This window comes from Melozone crissalis, unplaced genomic scaffold (genome assembly GCF_028551555.1).
Source record: "Melozone crissalis strain CALT ecotype California unplaced genomic scaffold, PUWL_Pcris_2 ptg000008l_1, whole genome shotgun sequence".
Lineage (NCBI taxonomy): Eukaryota > Metazoa > Chordata > Aves > Passeriformes > Passerellidae > Melozone > Melozone crissalis.
In genome coordinates, this window is record NW_026535786.1 from 12959213 (window position 1) to 12982501 (window position 23289).

Below are 23289 nucleotides of genomic sequence, written 5' to 3' on the forward strand. Positions count from 1 at the left end.
GGACCATTGAGTCCAACATGTGTGTGTGGTGCCTTCTGGGAATACAAGCTCAGCCTGGCTATTGTTTGGGGCTGAGGATGCGGAGCCATCGCAGCCTCTCTCAGGCTGTCACATCTGGCACAGTGCATTTTTCTCCAACAGCAACCTGTTTAACAGCCAACCACTACAATTTGCTGTGAGGATCTGGCAGTATTTCCACTCCAGAAAGCTGCAGTCCTGCCAGGAAGCAGACAAAAAGAAGAGAAACAAGATCTGGCACTCCTGCTGATATAGAAATTATTTTCCATGAGTTTATTCCTCATTAAATGAATGTTTTCATGCCCCTGCATTCTCTCAAAGCAGCAAGATCAATGGCCAGCTCCCATCTGTTTTCTTCTATATAGGTCACTCTCCTGGGCTGTTGTGCTGTGGGCAGGGCAGACAGGAGCTGACAGCAGAGCTGCAGCCGCTGGCCCAGCCCTGAGTGATTGTACCCAGTCCCTGCAACCTTAGGAGCACCGTGTGTCCCTGCTGCATCACTGCTGCTCTGGTCTGGGTGACCCAAGAGCCCCAGACTACAGCCACGGCCCACCAGCCTCACAAACATGTGCTCTGATTGTAGAAAACAGTTTTCAGATTTTTTTTTGCCTTTGAATTATCCTCCTCCTTTCTCCATCACTCCACACAAATACAGAGCAGGGAGCTGCCACCTCCTTGCTGCTGTCAGGCTCTTCCTTCTCAGAGCACCTGATATCCTGGGAAGGCGATCCCTCCCATGCAGCTGGGCAGCAGGAAGCTCTCCCAGCAGCAGTAGGGCACGAGTCCCCACAGCATCAGGCTTTTTCCTCCTGGCTCCTCAGCTCCAGCCCCTTATCCCTCAGGTGATGCTGGCACTAGCAGCTGGAACACTGCCCATAGGCTCCCAAGGATGCACCGCCTCACAAACAAGCTCCTCCTTGTGAGGCACTGCTTTTTCATCATCCTCAGTACTACCAAAAAAAAACCCCAGCATCTGGGAAGTGACATCAAGTCTTGTTTCCTCACCCACCAGCACATGGCTGAAAGCAGGCAGCAAGCACTGCCCCAACACAGGGCCTAAGCAAAATCCTTCCCTGCAGAGACTGAGCTGCTCCACTCTACATGTAATGAGCAAAGTCAATTTCCAGTACAGGCAAAGAGCAGGGGTGAGCACATTACTGAGCCTGCCAGGGAAGAGTGGCTCACTGGTGGAGCAGCCAGGTGCTCCAGCAGCCACTGGAATAGACACAGATATATCAGAATCACCACAGGCCCAAAGAAGAGCTGGTATATGACAGAAGCAAGATGCAGGTAGAACCTGTGCAGTGCCTATGGGGGCAACAGTGGGGTCTCAGACAAAAGCCCACAAAACCCTCTCTACAACCAGCCACCTCCACAAGCAGTAAGTTCTCTAGGCTGCTTGTCCCCAAGATGCTTCCAAACAAGATCCAGGACACACCTTTGCTTTTTCTGTTTTCCATTTATTGTTCAGTACGGGACACAGGTGAGGTAAGACATCTCACAAGGATCTAAGCTGACAGGTTCCTTGCTGATGGAGCTGAGGGATGCAAGACTCTGGTTCCTTTTCCTCCCCGCAGCACCAGCGGCCCCCTCTCCCTGCAGGGCTGCAGGGAAAGGGAGAGATACTGGCCAGGTGGGCTGTGGGCTCTGAACAGGTCAGGGGGAAACTGAGGGTTCAGCTCAGCCAGGAGACTGCCAAGACTCTGCTGAGACAGCTCCTGCTAACAGGACTCTGACGTGGTGGGGGTGGTTAGCAGAACATCTACAACAATGACTGTGGAGGGGGAAAGCCTCGGGGAGGCCTCCGTACTGAGACGTGTGCAACAAAAGGTCCCTTCTTGCTTCCATTCCTTAACCACAAGGGACAGCTCCTCATGGGGTGCTTCAGTGTTTGGCATTGATAATATCCACGAACTCTGGCTTGAGAGAAGCTCCGCCAACAAGGAAGCCATCCACATCGTGCTGAGAGGCCAGCTCCTTACAGTTGCTGCCAGTGACAGAGCCTAAGGAGGGAGCAGTGGTTTAAGGTCAGAGGTGCCAGCTCTAGGAAAATGGAGCCAGGGCAAAGGCAGGACTGGCAAGGTACCAGCCACCTCTTGCAGACAGCAAGCCTGTCTCCCATTTATCCAAGCAAGCTACCCAAACAAGCTAGAAGGTGATTCTTTATGCTCTCAAAGTCAAGAGTTTCCTCGCCAGGGAGAGAATGATGTACAACTTCAGCAACAGGTAGAGAAACTAAGCACTTCCTGCCCTGGAAAGTCCTCCAGACTCACTCACCTCCATAGATAATCCTAGTTGACTGAGCAACAGCATCAGACACGTGGCTTTTCAGCCACCCCCGCAGCTTCTCATGAACTTCCTGAGCCTGCAATACAACGCAGGAATCACACTGAGGCCTGAGCCATGCTGCACACAGTTCCCTTCCAAAGACAAGGGAGCAGATATTCTCTAAGTCACTAAGAATCTCCAGGAGATTCTCACTAAGAATCTTCAGGAAGGTTTCCTGAGGGGAAGGGTCAGTTGCTCATTTAATCAGCCACCTCTCCACTCATACCTGTTGGGGAGTTGCAGTTTTACCAGTTCCAATAGCCCAGACTGGCTCATAGGCAAGCACCACTTTACCCCAGTCCTTCACATTATCTAGGGAAGAGGGAGAAGGTAGAGGTGAGCACAATACCCCCATACTGGAAAACACAGGGCTGGAAAGTGGCTAAAAAAACCCCAAACCAACCATTTATTTTTCCTCTTACCAGCAATAGCCTTGGTCTGTTCAAAAACCACCTTCTCTGTTATGCCAGCTTCTCTCTCATCCAGCTTCTCTCCAATACAGGCAATGACTCCAAGGCCCTCAGCCAGAGCATGAGCCACCTTCTGCCCAATCAACTGGGAATGGAAAAGAAACAAGGCACCCAATAAAACAGGTTGGAGGTCTGTTTTAACTGCTCACTTTGCCCGTCTTTGCAGACCCATCTAAGCTGGACCATGTCTCCATTCTATGAGGGCACTCACCTCATCAGACTCTCCAAAAACATGCCTTCGCTCTGAGTGGCCTAGGATCACCCATGCAGCTCCAATATCCTTGATCATTGCCGGGCTGGGGAGAAAGGAGATGACTCACTGGAGGAAATTCACATCCCAGAGGCACCCTGACTTGACTCCGTGGCTCACCTGATCTCTCCTGTGAAAGCTCCCTTTGGTACCTTGTAACAGTTCTGTGCTGCCACACCAATCTTTGCATCGAGCTTCTGACGGGCAAAGTCTAGGTAGATGGAGGGGGCTCCACAAACCACCTCTGCAAGGCAAAGCACCCTGTTACCCTTGTGCCAGGAGAAGGGAAGAAACTGTACCCGGCCACTGATCCCGGCCCCAAGAGGTCATCCCTCTCTCCTGGGAAGGCACAACCCGCCCCCCTCACTGACATTTGGGGGCCCCTCTGCCACAGGACAATCCCTGCTATCCGATAACTCAGCAGCAGGAGGAAAGCCCTTTCCAGGGGCTGGACACGCGATACCGGGCCGACGGCCAGGTCACTGGGGTCCCTTGGAAAGTGCCCACATAAAAAATCGGGCGAGAATCACACCCTGCAGCCCGGGCCTGGCCGAACCGGGAAGAGCCGGGTTGTGCCTGGGTTCTAACCGGGCACGGCGGCAGGGCGGGGGCAGCGCAGCCCGGCTGCAGCGCGGCGCTGCGAGAGCCCCGCTCCCAGGTGCGGGGCCAGGCCGAGGGAGGCGCGGGGTCCCGGGCCCGCGGGGTCTGCGGGGATCGGCCGGGGGCGCCCCGGGGCTCGGCCGCACGTGGCGGCCGGGCCTGCGGGAACCCGGATCCGGTTTCGCGGGGATATTTAGCGCCGCTGCCGCGGGGTTATATTTAGGCCCCCGCCGCCCTCTGACATTTGCCGCTCCCCCGCGCGGGCCCGGGCCCGGTCCCCGGCTCCGCAGGGCCGTGTGGGACGTGCGCTACGTGCGGGCCGCGCCCTCACCGGTGTCGGCGGAGAGCTTGGCGCTGTTCAGCGTGTGGATGAGCTCGCCCAGGCTCTTCTTGTCGCCGTTCATCTTCCAGTTGCCCCCCACGAAGAACTTCCTGTGCGCCATGGCGGGAACGAGCGGGAGCGGGGCCGGCACCGGAGGAGACGCGAAGGTCAGCGGCGGCAGCGCGAGCGGCGACCGGCGCCCCTTTATAGGCCGGCAGCGGCCGAGGCCCTGCCCCCCGCGTGCCCCGCCCCAGACCACGCCCCGCGGCGCAGCCCCGCCCCCTGCCCCACCCGCGCTCCCGCGGCCCGCGGGGTCAGAGCGGAGCCAGGGCGGTATTTCGACTTTTATTTTGTCCCTCGTGTATTTTGGCATGGCAAGGGCACACAAGGGGAAGCGCTGCTCGTGGCCCGCCTTGCTGCCCGCCCCACGCCCCCGCCCGACAGGGCGGGCTGGAGGAACCCCCCCCCAGTCACAAGCCACACGTACACACAAGCCTCCTCCTCTCCTTCCGGACAGCAAGGAGGTGGCATCATCCCACCAAGCAGCGAAGCACTAGGGCTGTGTGTCACGGGGGTGAGGACAGTGAGGACATTTCCTATAGAAACAGATATTCCCAACCCCCCAAACTCCCTTCACTCATGTCCACAGGGGCTCCAGCCCCCAGCCGATTAGTCAGTGAACTCTTGTCTTCCCGTGTCTCCACAGAGAGGCTGTGAAGGGACTGGGGAAAGGAGCAGGGACGAGGAGGACCCTGCTCCCACCCTCACTGCCCCCACCCCTTTTCCCCCCCACACCTTCAGCCCGCTCTCCCCCCACCACACACAGCAAGAGGATGTTCTAGCTGGGAATCCGCTGGTAGAAGTAGATGTAGCCCAGGTCCTTGGGGGGCTTCTCAGAAGCACAGACTTTCTGGTCGTTGTAGATCACCCACCTGCAACAGGCACAAGAGGAGCTCAGGAATGCCATTCCATGGCTAAGACACAACTTGATTGCGCTCACCTGGTCTCAGCCCCAACCCCCCAAGACCTCCAAGGAAATGGGGCAGGATGGGGATTTAAACCAGACCCTCAGTTCCCTTACACTGTGGAAAAGCTTACCTGCCATCTTTCTTGATGTGACAAACATAATGTCCGCACATAGTTGAAGTGCCCATGTGGCTGATGAAGGCAAACAGCTGATATTCTTGAAAGAAGGAGGGAAGAGAGGATTGTCAGGGAAAGAGGAAAGATGTCTTACTCCCTAACACCCTGTGCCAGGCCCCTTCTAGAGAAGGATCCCTGAAGGAAGCTTTGCTGGGTAATAATTTAGAACTTGATCCCCATCATGTGTGACTGTGAGTGCTCTTAAGGCCAAGCACACAGGGAAATAGGAGATGCTAACTTCCATTTAGCCTTCTCCCAACTTTTTATTTGGGCCATGGGTGCTGGATGGGTAAGGCAGGGATTTCACCTCCCTACAGCATCCAGCAGCACTGGCACAAATCCTGCTTTTTGCAGTGGGAACCAAAAGGGCAAAAAAAGCCTCCTAGCACCACTGGATAAAAGCAGCACAGCCCCTCCTGTCTTTCACTTGATGGCACTTCCCCAGCCTCTCTCTTATTGGCTTCCATGTAATCCTCATCCAGCCTGAAGGGTCAAGAATACTTTGCCATTCCTTCCCTCTTCCTCCCTGCTTCCACCTCTACAACCAGACCAGCTCTGCAATAGCTGCTGCTGCTAAAACCTGCAGCACTGCATGGATCAGGAACGACAAAAAATGTTGAGTTTGCACCCCAAAATCCCCATTCCTCTGGCTTGGAACTCACTTCCAGGCCCATCGCGAACTTTGGGACCCACGGGGACGGATTCAGAGATGGACTCGGCTGCCGAGCGCCCCTCTGAGATATCCATAGCAGCTTCTGCATCGAGGTCATCAATGTGACTGAAGATCCAATCCACAGCACGCTCCAGACTGTTGTTCTGGAAGGAAAAAGAAGACAGTGAACTTGGGAATTCCTGTTCCTGGGAAAATCCTTGCGCTCTGATGTCGCCCGTGCCTCTCACCGTGGCTCTAAGCGCTTTCATCGCCTGGTCCCGGGAGAAGCCCATGGAGACAATGGTGGCCACACTGTCTTCTGAAGGAGGGTCTGGGCAGGCAATAGTTGACCCCGGCCCACTGGATCCAGGGAGAACTAACGGGTTAGCAAAGTCTGCAGCAGAAAACACAACACAGCTCAGAGTAATCGGATCTCTCCAAGAGGGGACAGCCCAAGTCCAAACTACTTCAGTTTTCCACTGTGGTAGTAGGACACAAGAACAGCCCAGAGGCAGTAAGCTTCAGCATGGCCATGGCCTCGTACCTGGATCGTCCATGTGTGACATGACCCAGTTCATGGCCGCCTCAACCCCACTGTTCCCTGTGTAATACACGGCTTTGCGGCAGGCATCCATGGGAAAGCCCATTTCCACTAGCTGGATAATCACCGACTCGTCCAGCATGGGTGCTGTGGGGAGACACACGTTAGAGCCACCCACTCCCACCCATCCCTGCTGGCTCCATTTCATCTCGTGTCACACAGCCTCCAAAGCCACCACCTCCTAGCTTTATTTCACACCAAGTTCCATCTCTTGGCTTTTCTCAGCCATCTTTCTTCTTCAGTCTCACACACAGGCAAAAAACAAAATTATTCAACCCAGGAACTCAGGAGCACTGGCTCTTCCGCAGGATCTGAACCCGACCTCCTGCTGTGGTTTGTGAAAATTAAATACCCCTACCAATTAAATCCTGTATAAATCCCAGCTCTGCCTCCTCTAAATGCAGTGGACACGCCACCCCATCTTGCACAGAACAGGAATCAACAAACCCCCTTGCATAACACCCTTGCATAACAGGCATGCAAGGGAGGCAGCTGGCAATCGCTGACAAAAGGACAGGGAAAGTCTGAGCAAGTGGGAAACTGCTAGCATGGGACACAAGGCAAGGAGAGCAAGGAAATGAGTCAGGCATCAGGAAGAGAGGAGGAGAATCACTAACATGTCGGAGAGGAGAAGTGAGGGGAGCAGAAGGAGTCGTCGTCCTCGTTGCCATAGAACCCCAGGCTACCTTTGGGCTCATCTGGTGTCACCAGTGGGGGTGCGATGTCTGGCATTTCCTCTTCTCCTTCCTGCAGCCCCGTTCCCTGCAGTGCAGAGATATCCAGCTCCTCTGGCATTTCAATGGAAACATCTGCAAGATATGGTCTTGCTCAGCCTCCATGCAGAGGCAGAAACAAAGGACTTGGCTGGGAGATCTGGAAGGGTAAGTCCCTGGGGATGCTTGCAGCAACTTTTGGGATTGTGACTTTCCTCCTAGCAGTAATGACCACAATATCCATATGTGACTCTCAGTACCTATATGCTCTGTACTTCTCATCCTCCTTACCGAGCTTTTTGGGCACCCAGTCCAGACCGAAAGTGAACTTCTTGATCTGGATGACCAGATAATCTGGGAAAGAGGCGAACCGCGTCGTTCTGGAAGAGACACGGAACATTTTTAAACACCTTGTCAGCAGAGACTGAGGGCATCTAGCTGATCCAAGAAATCAGTGAGTAGGGCAGAGACATGTCCTGAGCAAGTTGGGGGATATTCCTGTCTGTGCAGCTTGTCTGTGCTGAGCTTAAAGCTCCTCAAATACAGAACCATTTCTAAGGCAGAAGTCCTAACAAGATGAGATGGAATGCAAATCTTGGAGATGAGAAAAAATAGTACCTATTCTCTACCTTCCAATCTTGTATTTTACAAGCCTGGTCAGATTTTGTTTAATTCAAGTCTAACCCTTAAGGAATGTAGTGGAAATAACAGCTTTTATTAGACCAACAGATACACCTGCAGGAACTGTCAAGAGCACTTTTTTGGATATGAAACAGAAGCAGTGAATTTTAATAAGTTAACTGAATTTGATTAAATATTATTTAGTTAGACAATTTGAGAGAGAAACTGTTTGGAAGCTATGAAACAGAGGGGAACATTTGTGAAGGAAAAAGCACCTGTAAGTAAGACAGATACTCATTACCAGGTGATAACTGCAACGTACTGTAGAACTAAATTAAGTGACAGTAAAGTGTTTCAATACAACTCAGAAAAAATTAAAACAAAATGTTACTTTTCAGTGTGATGTTTGTTTATAGTAGCTATTGTTTAATAATGGAGTATTTGTTTAATAATTAAATTAATTAATTACCCCATTAATAATGGAGTATAGAAAAGCACTTCCAACTCTTGATGACTTTCATTGCAAAAGAACACTCAGCATCACAGCAGAAAGCTGCTTACATTTGTAGTCTTGTCACTTCAATTTTGCACTGTTGCATGTGCTACAAGCAGTGAGAAAAATTAAAGCTGTTTTTAAAACCTTGCTACTAGCATTTAAACTAGCATTCTTTTGAAGAACTCGTGCATCTGTTACACTCAGTGTTCTGCTCAAATCTTCACAGTTAAAAACTTGAAGAAATTTTAGAGATAGTGCAAGATCAGCGTCATCATACAGTCAGTACAGATTTCAAAGCTAAATTTTAAATTTACAGTAAAAGATACTATTTTCTGAAATATCACTGTGTTTTCATAGCCTCTCAGCAACTGAAATCTGATGGCTAGGACTTCACTAGCAGTGCTGTTCTGCCTACTGAAGGTAACATCCAGCACTGATGGACTGATCCCCTCTCTGCTTCAGTGTTCTATGGACCCAGGGTGTGGAGGACTACAAAGCTTCAATAATGTTCTTCCCCCAGGCCACTACAAGAGGTCCCCAGAGATGCAGCTAGCTATGGCCAGCTCATCACAGCTTAGCTAGGACACACTTACTTGAGAGCCACAGACTTGGCCTGCAAGGCTGTGCTCCAGAAATCATCCACCTGCTCTGGAGCTCCATAGGCCTCTAGGCAGGAGCTGAAAGGCACCTTGGCTCGCACCAGCTCAGGCAGCGGCTGCTTCTCCTCCTCTGCCTGCCTCTTCTTCTCCTCATACTCCAGCAGTTCATCTAGAGAATAAAGCAGGGGAGTCAAAGACCACTTCTAGGTACCTACAAAGTGACTGGTGTAAGCTACAGCCAGGGGCAGAGCAGGCCATAGATACAGGCCATGGAGAACGGAGCACAGCTTCCAGAGCACAGTTCTGCTACTGCAGTCACTCCTGTTGTGCTGCTAAATCACAGCCCAGCTTGTGGTAGCCGAGGGAGAGGCTCTAGAGGGACATCACTGTGTCACACCACCTCTGAAGATATCAGCCTGATCCCACAAAAGCAGGAGAAGGACCTGGCCTCAGAAGTGGCAAAGAAGTCCCTCTTTCATTTAAGGAGTTCTCTAAGAATAGTACAATACACAAACCCAGAGCTTGCTACTGTTGTGGTGTTGGCACATTACTGACCTTTGTTGAGTGCAGCATCCATGGGCACAGGCAGCTGCATAATGTAGTCCACACGCTGGGTATATTTCACCTTTTCTGTGGCCAGGCACTTCAGCTTCTCCTCCACCAGAAAACGGAAGACCTCGTTAGGGTTCTCCGAGCTGCGGCAGTTCCTCTGGAGAAGGAGAAATCAGAAGGACAGATGTAATAGCAGAGTGGCACAGAAAATTATCTGCAGTACCAGTCATGTCACACAGCACATGGCTGAAGAGTAGTCACTTCTGTACCCAGTACCCTGGAAAAGACAGCAAAGAGGAAACTTAAAGCCAGCTTCTGTGCTCCAGGAAGCCATGGCATTCCTGCTCCTAGAGAAGGAACTTTACACCTCCAGCTGTGCCACTCCCAAAAAGGATTTCTCCATGGAATCAGCCCTGAAAACATGGCCAAGCACCTCTCCTTCTCACCCTGGCAGGTGCTAGACAGCCCATTTCCCTGAGTTCTCTCCCTCTCTCTGCTTTGACTGCCAGCTTCTCACCTCTTGCTATGGGAAGAAAATCAAGCTGGACTTTTCCATGATTTGCCAGACAGACTCAACCATTACCTCCACCATGTTGATGAAGTGCAGAAAGAATTCCTGGGCATCCTGCTGTCGGTTAGTGGAAAATTCTGGGTGCCCCTTTCCAATGAGGGATTTGAACATGCGTGGAGCAATGCCATTTTGCACACCCTGCAAAGAACAATGTGGAAGAGGAAGGTGGTCATAATTTGCCAAGCATGTGTCCTGGCATGTAGCACTCTACTCTTAGCCATGCTTTTCTTCAGGTGACAGGCCTTGCAAGAAGCTCCAGCACATGTTTTCAGAAAGAAGACGTGGCATACACAATACCTCATGCAACACACACATCAAGAGGATGCCATGTCCAAGCCTCACCTTCTGATCAGGCTGCTGCTCCCCATCTGCAGAAGCTGGCCTTGAATACTCCCCAGAAAGCAGTCCATGGCCCAGTTTGGCTCTGGAAGGACAAAGTCCTGTCAGTATCAATGTTTCTTCAATCTCACATGCTCCAGGAGCCACATCAACCCATCCAACTTTAACACTGCCATGGGATGTCAGTCTCACAGATAAATGCTCTCTCTGCTGCACCAGGTGAGATTATCTTATCGTGGTCTGCTCTCTCTGGCCCCTGGAGACATCACTGACTTCAAAGTTATCAGGGCTTTAGGGTGCCAATCTCCACCACTGCTTGCACACTGAGCAGAACAAGAAGGAACAGCTGGTGCTGAGCCACAGAGCAGCTGTGCAAGAGCCAAGCTGAGCTGCAGCCTGACGGGGGAACGGAGCAGTGTCTGACCGTGCAGGAGACAGCAGGGCACAGAGAAATTGTCTGAGCCAGAAATAGCACTGCTCTGAGCAGACTGGTCACGTTTTCCCAGAGGAAAGATTGACTGCATCAGGCACTTAATGGACAACAGTGTGTGTTCAGTGATTTACTCCTATGCCCAGAACCTCCTGATATTCCATTTCACTCCAGTCCTTCCCATCACTATTGCCATATTGCCATTTGTCTGGAACCAAATGTTACCAATTCCTCCCTTTGCCCAAGCAATCACCTTTCTGGCTGTCTCACCTTAATCCCCTCTCGGTGAACACCTGACTCCAGGCTGCCCAAATTTAGAATCCTCCTGTACCACTGAACTCCTTGTCCACAAATGCCACCTTCCATTCCTCCACCCCAAACTTCCACATGCTTGTTTGACAGCAGCTGCAGCACAGACTAGACGTACTTGAAATGCAACCCCCTCCCAAATCTTGTTTTCCTCCTTCTGCATACTCTCCTGCACAGTACCTCTTGAGGGAAGCCTATTTAGGCACACATAAGTTATCTAGTGAGAATACAGCTGCCTAAACCTATGTCTCCCCCTTTACAATCTCCCTCCATTGAAGAAAGCAAGCCCCTTTTAACTGTTATGCAGACAGAAGCTGCCTCCCAGAAATCCCCTCAGTTTAACAGGCACAACACACATAATACATTTCAGAGCCTCTCATGAACACAGGGTGCACTCTGTCCTCTCCATCTAGGGCATTCAGCTGAACTTCCTTGGCTTAGATCCTCATTGATTATTGAGGATCAGTGTCTCTGGTGACAGGCAAGGAAAGAGAGGTGAGGCTGGAGGGAGAACCCTGGAGCAAAGGAGCACAGAGGGGATGCATCCAGGCAGTCTCAGCCTTCCTTCTCTCATCAAAATTCTACGTACACTTGTGTGCTGAAGTCCTGTGTGGGGTCCGAAGGTGCACTTTGGAATATCTTCTCCAGCTTGTCCACATACCTGCAGAGCAAAACACAGCAATCTAAGGGATAAGCAGCTTCCTCTGGTAAAGATGCAGCTCTGAGCATGATTACTGCCACAGAAGCACCCAGCCCAAGGGGACCTTTGTACTGATCCCAGCCTAGTGGAAAGGAGTGATTAAGCTCACTTACTTTCTCTGGAAGTCTGGGATACTGAACAGCACCTGCATCACAGAATTGAGGTAGCAACTGTTGCCCAGGTTACGGATACCAGTGTAGCCAGGCCCATAGAGGGGCTTGAGCTGAACACCAGACTCCTGGATGAGCTCCCACTCGCCAATGCGCTGGTTCATGTCTATTTCCAGTTCTGTCATCGTCTTGTCTGTCTGCAGAGGGAAAGAACAGGAAAATCCTCAAAGAAGGCTCAAGGCAATATCAGAGGTGTGAAAAGGGCAATGATGTAGAGAAATAGAGTCAATCCATTCTGGTTTATTCTGTAAGTAGAGGAGGAAGAAACAAGAGTTGTTTCCATATATATGAACACCTGAGACAGAAAGAGGAAGGAAAAGCAATATGGGAGAAATCTGAACCATTCCCTAGAAAGAGGCATGGAAACCACACACTAACAAAAAAAGCTCAGCACCTGAGAGCCTCCCTGCCCACACTGACACATAACCCCAGGGAAATAATCCTGAGGGACATGAAAGAAAAGCAAAATGGACAATCAAAGAAGAGAGGCAGATGAGACAACTCTGTGTGACAAAAAACCCCAGCGTTTCTTGACCAGGAATGGTTCTGCATAGACACAGAAAGTTGGGATCTAGCAAAGACACCTCAGAGCTGATTCTCTCTCCCTCTGGGCCTATGGAGGATACCACTTCCTCCTCACCTTCTGCATCTTGAGCATGTCAATCCCGAAGTGTGCCAGGTGTTCTGCCAGGTTGGGATCCAACACCATGTCATCCTCATCATAGGAGTAGACATCTATGCAGGAAAACAGAAAAAAAAAGGAACTTATAATGGCCTGTGATCTCAAATTCACAGCTGGATAAAGAAAGTGCTCAGAACTGGGAGTTTTGACAAACTGAGCCATTGGACTTTCTGCCCTTTCTCAGCAGAATAACATCAACAGACAGAATGGTGTTCTAAATCCTCCTAAACACATGACAAGACAACTTTGTCACTGATCAGGGTACAGAGGTACACTTATGCCAGGAGTAATGAAAGTGGGTTACTGTGCCATATACTCTCCGCTCAGGATTTGAACACACAATTCTTTGATGAACACCCCAACACAGAAAATCAAATGGCAACCTGGATAACTATTATAAAAGCTCCCAATTACAAGGGAGGGGCAGAGGAAGGCAAGGCCTTTTTATCAGCTCGTTCTTTGCCTCACACAAGCAGCAGGTCAGAGAGGCAAAGTTCACAGTGGGATGACACTGCGCGCTGCAGGTCACAAGATGGCCAACACCACCCTGATACCTGCAGGAGATCTGCGTCAGCCTGAGAGGTGCCTGGCCTCCCTAAGCCTGGGAGGAGCCCCGTTCTCACCAGCCCCATCAGGAGTGATTGTTCCCAGTTTCACAGCCAGCGGGTAGCCGGTTTCTCGGTAGTGCTCGACCGCGTGGTTGTTGCCGCCGCTGCCGTCGAAGTAGCGCCGACCGCAGAGGATGGCTCCGTCGGTCATGTTCAGCCACAGGTTCTCCTTCATGTCACACTTGCTGCACTTCCAGCCACTATTGACAAGGAGCACAGAAAAAGAGATCAGAGGGAAAACATCTGGGTTCTACCTCCCAAGCCCTCACCATTGCTGCCCCCTGCAATATCCGTAAGTGATCTCATTCCTCTTCTACTACAGAACACTGAGAATCCTGACATACCCTAGTGTGCCATCTCCTCAGAATCTACTGTGACAAGGAGTCAGGACTCAGGACATCCCTCTGGCTGTCCAGAGACCCTGGCACAGAGCCCAAAATGCCTGTGGTTTTGATTATGACCCGTGGAGCAACTTAGCAACCTTAGATGAAGATCTGCAAGCCACAACAAATTAGGTAGAATGACAGTGAATTTATCACGAGGTGAAAAAGTAGATTTTGGGGTTTTTTAGAATGGAGATTCAGGGGGCAAGACGGAGGAATCTGGGTATGTCCTGTCTTTCTCCTTCTTCTTCTTGGCCTCCATCTTCTGCTGTGATGTTCAGACTGGTTTAGAGTAGAAGCTCACTGTCTAACATAGGTGATAGGTATTGGAAAGTAATTGTAAACATTGTATATGTAGTTTTTAGTATAAAGACATAACACCGCTCCAGGGGCAGGCAGAATGCCTCGGACTGTCTTGCTGAGCAGACCTTGGCAGGTCAAGAGAAAGAATTTTATAGCTAAGATACAATAAACAACCTTGAGACCGAGAAATGAAGAGCCCTGACTCCTTCTTCAAGCACTGGGCTGGGAAAAGAGATTTTCTAACTTTTCTCAGGGTCACTCTGACCAGCTAGAGACCCCAACAACAAAGCACACCTGGAGACTTCCACAAGAAGCCTCATCTGCTGCTGCAGCCCAGCACAGGAGAAGGGCCTGGGACAGAGTGACACAGCAAGTTGCAGTACAATGCTCACCACGGTGGGATGCGGACGTCGTTCTGAAGCTGGTGCAGGGAAAAAGCGTGCTTGGAAACGCGGCGAACCTCCCCATCCCAGGCCTGCACCTCCTGCTTCCGTGAGGCTGAGTCTGCTGTCAGGATGGCCTCGATCGCACTGGCAATCTGCAACCAGGACAGCAGGAGAAAACATGAAGGGCTGGCCTACCAGGGTAAGGGCACAAGAAGCTTCCAGTGCCACAGCACTCCACATTTAGGGAAGTTGGCTGGGACTTTTGGGAGCCTCAGTCACAACAAGGCAGAACTCTGTAATATACATATATATACATTATGTATATACAGCACTGTGTAAGTGCAGAGCAATCCTGGTGACTGCCAGCTGAGACTTCACAGCATCTCTGCAGGATCCCCTTTACAGGGCAGTTTCCTTCTCTGTAATGGTACATTTCCTCATCAACAGTAACCACAGCCCTCCAGCCAAACATACCCTGTCTTTGACCATGTCTGGTAGTCCCTCCAGCCCATCACGCGGAATATCCAAATGGTCCGGCAAAATCACTATTTTTACATCTTCATCATATTCAAACTTTTCTTCTGTGATATCAAATCCGCCTTCTACACCTACAAGAAGAAAAATCATTGTGGTAACAGGTGAAAGCAAAGAGCTTGGAAAGCTTCTTTCCCCACAGCTTACATGAAATAAGACATTATGACTAAGACAACAATCTAAACCAGTGATCCGCAATCTTTCTCCCACTTCTGGATCCCAGAGCTTCTGCTGGTGCTGTGGACTTCACAGGAACAATTACAAGCCTAGTGACAATAGATTTTGTTTTTCCCAGCTCTTTTTACAGATGCTTAAAAACAATCTCCAGGCTCTGGCTACAAGCAGGAAGAAAACCAAACCTCCTCTAGAGAGGCATTGGCCAGAAGAGAGCCAAGATAAAGCACGGGTGTTCAACCTCAACCAGAATACTCAAGAGAATGAATGGAGATGTGCATGAAGAGATCATCTTGTAAGCCAGGGCAAAGGTCAGGTCTCTCAGCATATTTAAGAAGTCTGCCTCTCTTTCTTGCCTTTTCTAGAAAGGACAGTCTAGAGTCCTGCACTCAAGCAAGAAGAACCAGGAGCTCCTCTGGAACCAGAACATCCAGAATTGCAGAAAAAGTCTGAGCAAAGGTACAGTGATAGTGGTTTCTATGTCCACCTAGCTGTGCTCTCCAGAGGTTGCACCAGAAACTGGAGATCCATGCATAAAAGGTTATTTGCCAGTTGTACAGAGTCATCATGGATGCCCACCAAAACATCTGCAGTTTCTGCAGATTCCCTCACCTACAGTTTTTGGATTATATAGGTACTCAGAGGAAAAGCTTGGCCTTCTCTGTTCTGCAGATATTCACATCCTACATCCCAAAAGGAAACAGGCAGAAGACACATGGCTTATTAGCAGCCTAAACCCCCTGTGTTTTTAAACTGAATTTCATTTATTCCCGGAAAAATTGCACGCTGTGACTGCAATAATCTCTGCAACAAATATCTGAACATCTGCAGCTGCAACAAATCTCTGAAGGGAAGAAAAGCTTTTGCTGCTCAGTGTCTCTGCCTCAAGAATCCTGTGCGCAACACAGTTCTGATAATCACTACTGTATTTCCTTAAAACATTCTTGTCAGAAATATCCAGTCCCATGACATCTCCTGCAACTCCCTCCTTAGATACCTACAATTTTTACACTATGCACAAACTGCTATGTATGAACACAATGATTTGAGAAAACAGTCACCAGCATCATGCAACAACATACCTAGATAATCCTCTTCTGTGCCTCTCCAGCACAGCCTAGAGATTTCCTGTCACCACTTCACAGAGTAAACCAATACACAACCCTCCAGGGCATTACACAATTTCTGAACCCTAAACAAACTAAACCAGACTGGTGAGGTCCCCTCAGGTGGTTTTGTGAACCTTCTGAGGCTCCAGATGAGGAAGAGGGTCTATAGGCACCAGCTTGCCCTGAGGTACACTGCCTCCCTTTCCATGGTGCTACCTAAGCACCACACACCACAAAAGTCCATCCACAAACGTGCAGGCATAGGAGGCAAGCACTGCAGATCTTTCATTGAGAGGGGAAAGTGAGGCACAGAGAGATCAAGGGCTACATTTTGTCCACAAATCTTTCTAGTACTTTAAAAAATCTCCCGTGTCAGAATTTGCTATACCACCACAGTTCACCTAAAACAAACATAAAAAAAACTTCTCCTCAACTTGAGACCACTGTCTCACAGGGCCAATACTTTCTTTTATTCTCTCCTGCTCCATTCACACCACTAAGCTGTTATCACAGGCAGGTATTTGCCAACCCACTGACAACACTTGGTGAAAGACCTTTGTAGAATTCAGGGTGCAGAAATAACTCATAATGCAGACCAGGCCTCATCTCTCCCAAAGCAGCATAATCATACTTATACATTAAAGCACTGGTTATCTGAAGAAACAGAGACTCCACCCTCAATTTTGCTAGGAGTGATCTTTGGGGCTCTATTCAGCTCACCAGCAAAACAGGGAGCAGCTGCCAGTCTTAATAGAGGTGTTTGTGCTCTGGCAGTAGACGAGTTACTGGGCGTCTACACCAGGGAAAAAGTGAGCCAAAATCAAGACATTCGCAGTCCAGATTCTGGATTTCCCTCTAGTGGTCAGCTTCTAGCAAGCCAAGAACCTATTACTGCTACAAATGTTCCTGTTCCTTCCTTTATGTGTCTCCATAATGGCTCAGAAATTACCAGCTGAGACTGCTCCAAATAAGCAGTGTCTCCACTGATTGCCACGACAGCCCTCTCAGTCGGTGAAAGACAGTAATGGGAACACCAGCCTTGCTCTTCCAAAAAATTGAATATTTAAAGTATTTTTTATGTTTTAATGGTCATATGCATTTCCTCCAGTATCAGCCTTATAAGACCTAATGAACCAAAACACAGCATTTCTCATTAATTTCTTCACCATCTGTATCAATAATGCTAGTTCAATATCAGAGGAGTTTAAAAAGTATTTTATCTGCCAGGACCTTCAAGCTTACTTTCCTCAGACATAAATTTTCTCAAACTTACTTCAGCCCCATGCTGGGACACTGTCTTTAAGCAACGGTCCCAGTCTGGTGATCCCCACACCAAGCTGAGCCAGGCATGCAGGGTCATGGCAGAGGATAATAAACATATTTATCCACGGAAAACAAGATGCAACTTTGGACACAGAACACTACCACCACCTTAATGACTGTTCTACAGACACTGCTCACACGAGCCACACTGGAAAACATGAAGTCTGAATTTGGCCAGGGATACTAGCCAAGAAGAGTAAAGCAGAAGAGACAAACCAGGCAGCCCCTGGCTGAACACAGGGATCACACAGTACACAGCTGCTTCCTTACCAATGGCCAAGCGAGTTGGTTTCTTCCTCGGGGGGTCCCCAGCACTGGAGTTGGTGTCTTCTTCCTTCTGTGGCATTGAGAAGAAACAAGGAAATAAGAGTTAAGGGGACAGGCATGCTGTGGTAAGCCTTAGGGATTGAAATCAAGCTACTCTGAAAACAAAAGGAAACCAGGCAGAAGCAACGTGGGCAATCCATACAACTCAGCACAAGCAGAACTGAAGCACTGGTGTCCCTCAGCTCACCAGGAAAAACAACAGCTGTATCTGAGGAGAGAAAACTCTGTATCTGATGGAATACACAGACACTGCCCAGCTCTCAATTTCAGAACAAGGTTGAGTGCATGTATTTTTATTTTTTACCGGTTTACGTGTTCTTTTGAGGTGCAGGTAGACCCGCTGGCCTGTTTTCTGATAGTGCTTTTCCACATACTGCTTCCCAAAGCCCAGGAACGTGTTCATGCAGATATACAAGCCGCCATCTGACTCCTGGAAAGAAGGACGGACAAAACTGAAGGGAGGTGGTCAGGAATGGCATTCCAGCTGCTAGGATAGGCATGGCAGGCTAGTCATTATTCATTAAGTCATGGCAACAGCTCATTCCTACACAACAGCCACAAGTAGCTAGTAAGAAATGGGATGGCAAGCCCCAGCCTGGCTGTCCCAGAAGAACAGGTACTCCTGTCATGATGATGTATTTGAAAAACTATTTGTGTGTTCATTTATGGCAGGATGCTACCAAATCAGGAAAGCCTGAGTTTCCGTAAGAGTTTACCTTGTAAAAGACCCCTAGCACACACAGTTTACAAGTTCAGAGCATGGTACAATCATTACCAGCAAAACTGTGGCACCCTGTCCAAACACATGACTCCTAGTGCCATAGGGAATGCTGCCAAGCTAGTGTGAGGAAGGTTAACAGACCACTGTTTACTTTTGCTGTTGTGTTCAAAAGCCTGTGAGCAGCTCGGAAACAGACACAGATTGTGCCCCCACCACCCCATCAGCAGCTGGAAAACGCCACTCTCATTCAGCAGATACCCTTTGCAAACTGAAGGGGCGGCGGACCCAAATTCAGGAGCTGGAAAGGAGGGAAACCAGTCAGAAGCTTTCAGAAGCTGCTGGGACTGAGACAGAGCGGGCAGAGCAGGGTCAGGCATCCCTGTGGAGCTCGGGGAGGGAAGAGGGCCAGGATGCCATGTGCCGCTGCCCCGAAGGGCCCGTATCTCAGCCCAGCTCTGCGGGATGGGGCTGAGCCCGGACGGGCGCCCGCCAAGAGGCGCAAGGGGCTCCTCGCCCTCCCGCTGCCTTCGCCGCCCCTTAGGTCCCCTTAGGCCGAGCGGGGGAAGCGCAGGAAGCGCAGGGATGCCAGCGGGGTGGAGATGGCTGGAGAAGGGACCACTGCCATCTTAATGACACAGCACGGCCTCGTCCCCCGCCCGCCAGGCCAGGCCGCGCGGCAAGGCCGGGGAGATGGCTCAGACCCGGGCAGGGCGGGACCCCCGGCCCGCCCCCCGCCGCCGAGGGCGGGCCCGGGACGCGCCCGACCCCCCGCCCCCCGCTGGACTACAAGTCCAGGCGAGCGCGGCACGGAGGGTTCGGCCCGGGGGCGCTCCCTCTCCAGGGGCTGCCGGCGGGCCGGGTCCCCGCTGATCGGGGTGAGCGCCCTGCCCACGCCCGCCCCGGCCCCCGAACTACAGCGCCCAGCGCGCCGCGGGCAGGCGGGGCACGCCGCGGGGCACGCCGGGCGTAGTAGTCCACCAGGGCCCTGCGCGCCACCCGGGAACGGCCGCCGCGGCCACCGGGGAACCACAAATCCCGTGAGGCCACGCGCGGGCGGCGCCCCGGCTGGCGGCGGGGTGGGAGCCGGCCGCGGCGGGAGCAGCCCGGGCGAGCGGGCGGGCCGGCGGCGGGGCGCGCTTACCGGCGTGTCGAAGGAGAAGGCGCACTCGTCCTTGTGGACGCGGTCGCCGGCCTTGGGCACCCGGATGGACGGCAACACCGACAGCAGCGCCTCACTCAGCTCCGCCATGACAGCGGCTCACCGCGGCACCGCCCACAACCCCGCCCCGCCCAATCGCAGACCGGCGCGGTCAGGCGGGTCCTAACCAATCGGCAGCGAGGCTGGAGGCCGGACTCGCCCTGCCGACCCGCCGGCTCGCTCAATCGCAACCGTTCTCCGGCCATGGCGGGAGGCGGTGCCGGGCTCCTCCACCAATAACGGCGTACCGAGGGGTGAGGGGGCGGGACAATCTCCGAAGATTGACAGCCGGGCGAGGCGGGACGTGACGGGCGGGGACTGCGGAGCCGACGGGCTGGCGGGGCGGGGAGGTGGGCGTGGCGCAGCGAGCCCCGCCCCCTGCCCAGCGACCAATGGGCTGCGGCCCCGCCCGGCGCGCGGGAGATTCGAACGGCGCGTTCGGCGGGGCCGGGCTGCAGTGCGGCCGCCGCCGCCATGGGCGCCTCCGGCAGCGCCCCCGCCGCCATGGGCGCCTCCGGCAGCGCCCCCGCTACCCCGGCCGCGCCCCGCAACAAGCACCTGGCTCACGTCACCGACCCCCGCTCCCCCACCGCCGGCATCCTGCGCACCCCCATCGAGGTAGGCGCCCCTCGGCCGCCGCTTCCCCCTGCGTGGCTCCGGCCCCCCGCCCCCACGGCTGCCCTCTCCGCAGGTGGTGAGCTCCCCGGCGGGCAGCCCGCAGCCCAGCCCCGCCGAGGCGCCGGCGGGCACCGGCCAGGAGCGGGACCCACGGTCACCCACGCCCGGCATCTCCCGCACGCCCATGAGAGCCGTGTCGAGTGGTGAGTGAAGCGGCCGTGGGCGGGCGGGTTGGGGTCTGCCTGACTCTGAGGCTCACCCCGGTCCCCTCCGTCCCTGGCAGACAGCGTGGACCGCCTGGTGAAGCAGCTCAGCGAGGCCTTCGGGGCCGAGACCGCGGCCCCCGAGCCGGCGCCTCCCGCAGCGGCGGGCCCCGCCGAGGAGCCGGCCCAGCGGAGCTCCCCACCCGCGAGTCAAGGGGCGGAGAGGCCGCCGTCGCCCAGCACGGCCCGGCCCGCCCGCCCGGCTGGACACGGCCTCGCCTCGGGTAAGTGCTCGGTGCGAGGGTGACGGGGCTCCGTGTGCCCGGAGAGCTGCCGGGATGGGCCGTGAGCAATCGGGGCTCTCGGCACCGCCTGGTTGGGGCGCCTTCTCAGGCGTGCTCTCCGCCAGAGCCTGTCCCACCCCCAGTTCGGCTGCGTCCCACCGCCGGCAGCCTCTGCGGCCCGGACACCCTCTGGGAACTGCTATCGAACAGATTTCTGTCCAGGCATGAGAAATTGGTTTTAAACGGTATTCAAAATCTAGAGGTATGCAACAGCTCTTCCCCACTCTCAGGTGGGTGTGTGACTGTGGAAGCCTGTCCAGAGGGACCTTACAGGTTTACACTGGGAAGAGCTGTGGAGCAAGGGTGGGCAGCACATCTCTGTGCTAAGGCTGAGCAGTGCTAAGAGACTTTAATACAGACTGTGTTTAAGACAGCTCTGTGCTGAGCACTGCTCCTCAGAGAAGTGGCTGAGAACTGTTCAGCCAGGAGAGGAAAACGCTCAGGGGATATCTTGTTAATAGATACAAGTACCTGAGGGAAGGGAGAGCCAGGCTCTTTTCAGAGGTGCCCAGTGATGGGACCAGAGGCCAAGGGAACAGAATGGTACACAGGAAACTCCTGAATATCAAGAAACACTTTTTTTTTCACCATGAGGGTGACCAGGGAGTGGAACAGGTTGCTCAGAGAGGTTGCAGAATCTCTCTCTCTTGAGATATTCAAGAGACACCTGAACATGGTCCTGGACAATGGGCTTTAGGTGACCCTGCTGGAGTAGGTCTTCTAGAATTCACTTCCATCATCAACCTTTCTGTGATCCCTTTGCCTCAAAGCCCCTGGGTAAGTTTTTGATAAAGGCCATGAGGCATTTAAAATCCAGGACCTTTGAGCCTTGTTGTGATGTGCTGGTGCGTTTCCTTTTGTCAACTAGTGAGCAAGCCCTTGAGACACAAGCCCAACAACAAATTAATGGCAACATCTGGAGGAACTGGCCGCTCTCCCCTCAGCATTCTACGAGATGATAATTCCCCCAGTGCTCCTGCCCCTCGCCAGGTAAAGCTTAATGGGTCGTGCTGAGGGAGGGAGATTGAGCTAAAAAAAAAAGCCAAATTCTTAAATTTCTGTGTTTGTTATGGTCCCAGTTGAGAATTGTGGCCTCCTAGACCTGTAGAGACTAGAAACTTCCCAAATGTTTTTCTGTGGGTCAGTCTTGTCACTAAATGCCTCTGAGTCTTGTTCAGTGTCTGTCTTTGGCCTTAACGTGAAATTGTCAGTTTCAGTTCATTCTTTCTCTCTGGGCTGTCGAAAAAAGTCACTCTTCTTTGTTGTCACAAGAGAGTCCAAGCTGAATGGCCTGAAAATAGGCTACATATTCTGCTGAGAATTAACTAACCTTTGATCAACTTGTGTTTTATACTCTGTGGTTGGGTTTTTTTATTTCTCTAGGGCAAGAGGCACACACTGGGAGAGAACCTTGGGGAGAAGAAGGAAATGGATCTGAGCAGAAGCCTTAAATCTGGGAACTGTGCTTGGAGTGACTTGAACAAGGAGAACGAGCAGTGCCCTTTTGTGGAGAACTAGACATTTCTTTTTTAAGGATGTTGCTATAATTTGCTCCTATGTTTTGAGAATTTTCTAGAGGGAAGAAATCCTACAATAGACTGAAACCCCAAAGCAGTGGTCACATTTCTCACCTATCCCTGCTGGGGTAAGATTTCTCCCTCCTCTTCCCAGTTTGTCATGTGTTATGTACAGCACAGTCTTTGTCTCTTTTACTGTATATCAGCTGTGTTGGTTTTTCCATAGAGTTTTTATCTCTAGTAAATAAATTTTTGTTCAACCTTTGCTGACTGTATGTCCTGATGTTGTGCTTGCTCAGCACAATATTTTCTCTGGGACAAGGGCTCAGGGGCAAATAGTTCAGCCTTCCATTAGCCTTAATACTGCCTTGTCCCCTGCCTGGGGCATGCTGAAGGGTATGGCCTTGAATCCATGTACAACGGTGTGAGCTGGGAAGCTGCAGCTCCCTGCAGGAAGCTGATGTGTATCCAGTGTCACCTCTGGAGCTGTACTGCTCCTACACTGGCCTGAAACTGAGTTAGGCAAGGGTCTGTGTGAGGGTGAGATCTAAAATAATGTGAGACAATATTGTGCATTGATATTGACCTTCTGTTGGTAAGTTACTAAACCTTGTTGAACTCCAGCTCTCCCAGCAGAGCCTGGGTCCCCCCAGGATGTTGCTCTGAGCCAACAAGTGGAATAGGGGCTGAAAAAAATGGTTGTGTAACTGAGCTAAAATACCCAAGCTTTGAAAGGATGCACTTGCATCTCACTATCCCAACTCCAGCCTCTTCTCACCTACAGCATGTGAGGAACACCCTCCCCTGGGGCTGTGAGCTGAAGCAAGGGCTGTGGATGAGGTGTTGACTGGTTGAGACCAGCAGGCAATAGTCACAGGAAAGGAGTTCTGTTTGCAGTAGCTCATTGCAATGCTGGAAAGAACACAGCCTGCAGTGCTTCTGTGAGCTTTCTTTATTTGCCTGGGCTATGAAGAT

General features: G+C 51.9%; 3 protein-coding genes across 4 annotated transcripts; 1 reads left to right on the top strand and 2 right to left on the bottom strand.

Moving 5' to 3' along the window:
* Positions 1-1457: 1457 nt before the first annotated feature.
* TPI1 (triosephosphate isomerase 1) lies at positions 1458-4204 on the bottom strand. Its single transcript, XM_054269899.1, has 7 exons — positions 3998-4204; positions 3187-3310; positions 3028-3112; positions 2769-2901; positions 2573-2658; positions 2296-2383; positions 1458-2021 (listed from the first exon to the last, which is right to left on the bottom strand). The coding sequence occupies exons 1-7, from the start codon at positions 4107-4109 to the stop codon at positions 1903-1905; spliced, it is 747 nt and encodes a 248-aa protein (XP_054125874.1). The 5' UTR covers positions 4110-4204; the 3' UTR covers positions 1458-1902.
* Positions 4205-4784: 580 nt separating this feature from the next.
* On the bottom strand, positions 4785-19714 carry USP5 (ubiquitin specific peptidase 5). 2 transcript variants are annotated; one of them, XM_054269719.1, is made up of 20 exons: positions 19576-19714; positions 18018-18143; positions 17657-17723; positions 14721-14854; positions 14253-14398; positions 13190-13374; positions 12525-12619; positions 11828-12021; positions 11604-11675; positions 10279-10360; positions 9949-10074; positions 9369-9522; positions 8808-8982; positions 7389-7477; positions 7071-7193; positions 6328-6471; positions 6032-6177; positions 5794-5947; positions 5087-5171; positions 4785-4920 (listed from the first exon to the last, which is right to left on the bottom strand). In XM_054269719.1, the coding sequence occupies exons 1-20, from the start codon at positions 19681-19683 to the stop codon at positions 4827-4829; spliced, it is 2499 nt and encodes an 832-aa protein (XP_054125694.1). In that variant the 5' UTR covers positions 19684-19714; the 3' UTR covers positions 4785-4826. The 2 variants fall into 2 exon arrangements, with proteins under 2 accessions (XP_054125694.1, XP_054125693.1); XM_054269718.1 differs by having other exon boundaries at positions 7002-7193.
* Positions 19715-20136: 422 nt separating this feature from the next.
* CDCA3 (cell division cycle associated 3) lies at positions 20137-22479 on the top strand. The gene is made up of 5 exons (XM_054270071.1): positions 20137-20250; positions 20324-20453; positions 20534-20737; positions 21666-21787; positions 22181-22479. Exons 1-5 carry the CDS (start codon positions 20137-20139, stop codon positions 22313-22315), a joined length of 705 nt encoding a protein of 234 aa, XP_054126046.1. The 3' UTR covers positions 22316-22479.
* The last annotated feature ends 810 nt before the right edge of the window (positions 22480-23289 follow it).